This window comes from Lepidothrix coronata, unplaced genomic scaffold (assembly GCF_001604755.1).
Source record: "Lepidothrix coronata isolate B3197 unplaced genomic scaffold, Lepidothrix_coronata-1.0 Scaffold307, whole genome shotgun sequence".
NCBI lineage: Eukaryota > Metazoa > Chordata > Aves > Passeriformes > Pipridae > Lepidothrix > Lepidothrix coronata.
In genome coordinates this window covers 329,415-335,659 of record NW_016690487.1, presented here as the reverse complement: position 1 = coordinate 335,659, position 6,245 = coordinate 329,415, and the positions used below count along the sequence as shown (strand labels likewise).

At 45.6% G+C, this 6,245-nt stretch overlaps 1 protein-coding gene across 1 annotated transcript in view; it reads right to left on the bottom strand.

The window, feature by feature from the left end:
• Positions 1–689: 689 nt before the first annotated feature.
• Positions 690–6,245, bottom strand: part of SCD5 (stearoyl-CoA desaturase 5) — a 31,464-nt gene continuing 25,908 nt past the window's right edge. Inside the window, exons 4-5 of the mRNA XM_017837628.1 lie at positions 2,972–3,204; positions 690–2,417 (exon numbers count right to left, since the gene is read on the bottom strand). Of these exons, the coding sequence (XP_017693117.1) occupies positions 2,227–2,417; positions 2,972–3,204 (424 nt within the window). The 3' untranslated portion in view covers positions 690–2,226. The remainder of the gene's footprint in view (positions 2,418–2,971; positions 3,205–6,245) is intronic.

Genomic DNA, 6,245 nt, shown 5'->3' with positions numbered 1-6,245 from the left:
AGGAAGTCCAAGTAATAGCAGCACAAAAGAAAAATGATAAAGATCAACAGGAAGTTGTCTCCTAGTGCCCAAGTGCATTCACAGCAGCTCTCCAGTCAGGAAATTGCACAAACGAAACGATGGGAGCGCCAGTGAGATCAGGCACTTGCACATCTTCCAAGCTTCCTACACCCAAACACCAAGTCCAAACCCATTACCTGCATCACCCTGCAGGCAGGTTTCCTGTGCTTTCTGCCACTCTCCAATGGCCAGTTGACCGGACAAAGATGGAAGCAACAGTGCTTATCTTTCTAAACAGCAGGAGGTCAGAAGCCTCTCAGCTCTGGGACCCTGTTTGTTTGGTCAAAGTGTTGTCCTGCAGTCACATTGGGCTGATATTTTTCTATTAAAGTGGGATTTTTACGTGCAAGAACTTGCCACAGTTTCCTTTCAAGCTTATGTCAGCTTCAATTTTCTTTTTCCCCCTCTATCAGCTTGGCCACTACTCCCAAAGTAATCAAATCTCTTGGTGCCCTTCCGTGTGACAACCTCCTCTTCCACTGACATTCAGAAATGCTGAGGGGGTAGGTATTTTGAAAACGCTGCAGCAAATGAGAAGCTGGAAATGCCAAGCAAAACCCTGCTGTAATTCTGATGTGAGATGCACAAAGCCCTTCGCTCTGGGAGATGTTTCAGAACAAGACACGGCGGCCAGTCTAACTCGTAACTGTTTATTGTAAATCACTCAAGAGTTTACACATCATTAATGACAAAATAACACTTTTAAAACACCTGCTGGATGAAAGACAGAATAAAGACAACTCTTTTATATTATATGGCATCATTTAAAAAACAAGAAACAGAACAAAAAAAGAAACCATTTTATTTTTTTTCCCACTTTTGCATCTTTCCTGAAAATATCTGGGCATGAGTCTCAGTTACCTCAAGACCTCTGCCTTGCCCAGGGCATGAGGCCGTGTGGCTGGGAAACAGGCACTCCTTCTCCAAGGGGCAAGGCAGTGACCTTCCTTATAAATGAAAATCATGCCCTCTATCTTCAAAAGTGCTCCAGTGCTGACAGTACAAAGCCTCTCTCCTGCACTGGCTAACATCTAACACAAAGGGCTATATGTCCCATTAAATCCACATGCCTTTTTTTTTCTTTTTTTAATACTTTTTTCCTTTTTTTTTCCTTTTTTTTCTTTTTTTTTTTTTGTTAAGCAAGGCAACTGTTAAAATTCAGAAGCTACATAACTGTCTTTATATTTTGCTCAGAAACCAATGGATGTTGCATGCAGCTGAAATATTAGTACAGACTCTGACTTAGATAAAGGTCAGTTTTCCAAGACCCGCTAGTCAAAGGCAGAAAAAGAAATTAAGAGGCCTCTTGTGCAAAAGGAGCTAAAATATGCATGCATTGATGGCCATGACTGATTAGAATACAACTTAGGTCTCCAAACATTGAAACCGAAGCTTTATTTGGCTTAAGACATGGTTGAGCTCTATACATTTACAATTACAATGTATATGTGACAACAAAGGAATCATCTCCATATAGCATCAGTTGGTATTTTGGCCTGTATAGAGACTAATTTTTAACACAAAAGCCTGCTCAGCAATAAGTGTTTTTCATATTTAGCAAAGACAGCAGTGCACTGGGCTGGCTAACAGGGCTAACAAAAAGAAGAAAGCAGGTTTTCAAACTAACATTTAACTAAATTTGGGGTGATTTTTCCCCTTGGACATACTGTTTCGTCATCGGTGCTGTTACTGTCCTTTCCATTAGTATGTAGCTGACACAGCACATCGGGCCCTGCCCCAAACCCTCGAAAGATGCGTCTCAAAAGCATATTTGATTAACAGTAGAAACAAAAACCTCTCCTAACTGCACTTGGAAAGGACAGTTAGTTCCTTCAACCTGCCAACGTTTACCATGAACAAGCAAATTACAACGAATCTCAGACATGAACTACAGTGACTAAAATCAAATCTCTCTCCTGTTTAACTGCAATATTAAATAATATGTAACATTTTTACACTTAATAGTCTTAAGTTTGGACATAAGACAGCTAATAAGGAAAAAAAAAAAAAAGCTGTGGCTGAATCTGTTCCTGTGGTATTAATTCAGCCCAACTGATCTGAAAAAAAGTAATTTTACCAAGAGGTAAATCCACCACAGGCACGGGGTTGCACTCACACCCACCCACCCACGCGTACAGCAGCGCTGGCACAGCAAAGCGTTACTTTTCAGGCACTGCCATCTCCGGTCCTTTCTTTGCGAGCCTGGATCATCTCCTTCGGAGCCTGCTTGCGGTCAGTGACCAACCCCAGCCAAAACATGAAGTCAATGAACCAGGTGGTGGGGTTGAACTTCAGGCCCAGCTCACTGGCTGAGTAGTCAAATGGGAAGGTGTGGTGGTAGTTGTGGAAACCCTCACCTGGAAAACAGAGAGGGAGTTTAAAGACCACATGGCTGGCACTTCTATCGACTCAGGAACACGCTCAGGTGGGACATCCCAACACCCATTTCCCAAGTCTTGCATCTAGTGGAGGTTACGCTCCACTGCAGATACGGGAGACCTCTGGGGCAGACCCAAACCAGACTCCACTTCAGTGCTCTGGGCTTTCCTCCCCAGTAGGAAGGGGCATGTCCCACCCCTTACACTCAGGGAAGAAAGCCGTAAGTGCTTCAAGAGGGGATGCACAACTGAGTAAGAAGCAGGGTCACTTACTTCTGCTGCCCTATCCCCAGCCAGCTGCTGAGGAGAGGATTGCTACTGTGTGCTAACACCTCTCTTCCCAGAGACTACGTGACATTACTTCAATGTAAAACAAGGCAGCCTTCCTCTACGATGCGCAAGCTCCAGCCTCCTCCAAGCCCTGGAGTCCAAGTGGTGTCCAGCTGCAGGTGCCCAAAGCCCCAGCCAGAGCGAAAGGGGATGGGATGTGGCCCTTGAGTTTGCAAAGCTCTGCCCAGGGCTGCTGCACTTACCAATGGCTCCCAGCGTGACCAGGGTGTTCTGCCGGGGGTTGATGTACTTGTCGTAGGGGCGGTTGCCGTACATGTGGGCGGCGCTGTTCACCAGCCAGGTGACGTTGAGGGAGATGGTGTACCGCAGGATGGAGGCAAGGAAGTAGGCGTTCCACAGGCTCTCGCCCCAGAGGTACCACGGCACAAAGGTGGGGATCACAAAGCACATCAGCACGACCGAGCTCTTGTAATACCTGCCGGCGGTACAAGGCAAGGAAGAAAAAAAAAAAGACGGGGAAAGAAAAGGACACGGTTACCGTGGTGGGAATGACAGCTGGGGTGAATGGGGCTAGGCCTCTGGAGACGTGGCTCTGCCAGAAACACCTCGCATAACCTGGGCTGGCCCCACAGCAGGAGCAGCAGGGAACATTTCAGACATCCACAGTCATGACACAATTTTTCCAAGAGCAATTCAAAATGCCAAGACTACCCAAACCCCCAAAGCAGCAGGTAACACTGAAGCTGAACAGCTGAGACCCAGTCCCAGAGCAAACCTCCCAAGCAGACTGAGGGAAGTGCAGAGCTGGCTGCACACCCAGGGTCTAGGGTCCGTCTCTGGGACTGTAAAAGCCCAGGGCTTGGCAGAGCTGTGTCAGAAACACACCCACTGCTAAGAGCCAGCAAAGGCTTCCTCTGTGCTCCAGTCAGAAGGGAACCCACAGCACAGGGCAGGAGCAGCTCCTTTCTATACCACTGCTGCTGTGTGAGCTCCAACAGTGGCAACACACCCAAAGCACCTGCTGAGAGACCACGGGCAAACCCTGCCAAGGGTAAGGAGAAAGATGCACCTTGGCCTGGGGGCCAGGAGGATTGGCTGGCAGAAGCCTTGACGCTCCTCCATACACTGGACAAAATCAGTGTTCAGTGCAAAACGGGGAGGGAGGGACAGAGGGAGCTGAACAGTCTGAGAGCAAACAGGAGAGCTTCACAGTAGAGCTAAAGCCACACACCCAGACGAGGCAGGGAAGAGAGAGTGTAGAGTGCATGGAGCACAGAGGTGAAGAACAGGAGAAACAAAGAGAAAAGTCATGCTGGGTATATTAAGCCAAGTCAAGTGGAGACAAGGAAAAGCTCAGCAAGAAGTGGGGAGATAAAGCCAAAATCAAAATCTCAAGTAAATGGCTCTAAATGGAGAATGGGCTAACAGTGCTCAGAAGCAGAGAGCAGAAAAACAGCGCAGCTTGGGAGCCACCTACAGTGTGTCCACGGCTCCAGGGGAAACAAGGTCTGCCTTCCCCACTGGGCCCTTATAGCTCCCTCCAGATTTACTACAACGACCCTGTGGTATCATCATCAAAGCAAGCTGCCACATGAAACTAGAGTGGTAGGCTGAGGTGACAGGACTCTGAAGGGTGCAGAAAGAAAAGAAATGCAAAGTAAAACCCATCTTATTTGTGCCCATACGACAGGTTTAAAATAGATCTCTGCTTTTGCTGAGTTTTCTGGAAGGGATGAGGAAGAACAGAGTTTGGATTTGTTAAACAATTATCAGAACTTTGAATTTGCTGAAAGTTTTTCAGGTAGGAAGAACTGTCATCTTGGTTTGACAAAACCAAACAATTTTCAATTAAAACCACAGACCACTGGAAAAATGTTAATATTAGCAGTGCTTTTGAAAGGAAGAAAGTTTTCATGAACATAGTTCTCATCTGTAACACCTCAGCGAGTTTTGATCATCTTGTATATCAACTTCTTGCCTTGCAAGTTCTTTGTTTGGTACTTTTGTTGTTGTTTCGAGGTTGTGCCTCATATGCTGGGCTCCATAAAGAGATCTGCAGCTCTCCAGCAACACCAGCCATGGGGAAAAGAGAGCATCTTCTCAGCTCTCTCACAGAACTCTGTCTTCACTTACCTGAGCCAAGGCCCTCCAAGGAAACAAGTCCCCATTCTTTGCTCCACCCAAGATAACAAATAATTTCCCACTCATATGACTGACTTTTGATAAGGTTTGCAAACCTCATAAATTCAAGGCCAGGATTTAAGTAGAGATGGGGGAGAAAAATACTTTCCAGTCCATAAAACTCCTTCAAAGTTCAAAGCCTCTACCACTCTGGGAAAATAAAATAAAATATGAAAATAGTTTATCAGGCAGCAATAAAAGTATTCTGTGAGTTGCAAGAAGCCCAGACTGAAGCCTTTGATGAAGACATGCTGAACAGCATATGAGCATCTGAACAGCACTTGACTACATTGTCTCCCTTTGACAGAAACATCCACCCTGGAATAAGAAACCTCCTTACCTGGAGTTCGGGGGCACCAATATCTCAATACATGCTTGGGGAACAGCACTTGCTTTCACCACGTGAAAACTTTGTCATGGAGACACTTCACCTGTGAGCTTCTCTCTCACATCACATGCAGGATTAGTGCTCTGTTATTCACAGAGGGTAAACTTTGCTGTCAGTCATGCCTGGAGCAGTTCTGTGATTTCAGCTGAAGTGATGTGGTTTTAAACTGATTGAATGGTACCTTATACACAACTCAGCAGCACCACTATATTCAGCAAAGTTAACAATTTGGCCTTAAAACAAAACGTGACAAGAAGGATTTATTATAACTCTTACTGATCTGACCTGCCAGGTTTTCCATGCTGTCAAAAACCCCCAACATTTCAACCTTGTAGAAAGGAGAAACTCAAATTCTGATTCCCAGATAAGGGAAGGTAAACTCCAAAGTCCTAAATTCAAATCCAGAGCAAAGACATTTGCAAAGATACAATTTCCCTGCAGAAAACGTGCTTCTTCACTTCTTCACTTCTTCACCTTTGCAGCATAACCAAAGCAGTAGAGCCTACTTCTCATGGGATGCTGTTGTCTTGGAAAAGGTAATAACCAAGAGCAGCTGCAGCAAACTGCATGGAAGCTGTTGCAAACAGGCACTGCCAACTGAGGAACCAGTAAAAGCAATCATATGTGGAGGGCAGTATTCCTCACTCCTTGAGCATTTCCAACACAAGGCTAATTTTTGCATTAGAGAAGTCTGTGCGCTAGCAGAAAAAAACTGATTTCTAGACTCCATTGACTGCTCCCCTCACCCAGAAGACACACAGAAATGGCCTTATGCAGTTTTCCAAACTGCCTGGATTAAATGCTTGCAGGCAGAAAGAGTCTTCTTGTGCCTAAAGCAAGAGGACAAAGAACGTCGCTCACTTCCCATCTCTCTTAGCATGTGTAGCAAACTGAATTAGGCCTGTGCTAATTCCCAAGCGAGATAATTAATCCTGTGCAGAGTGGCA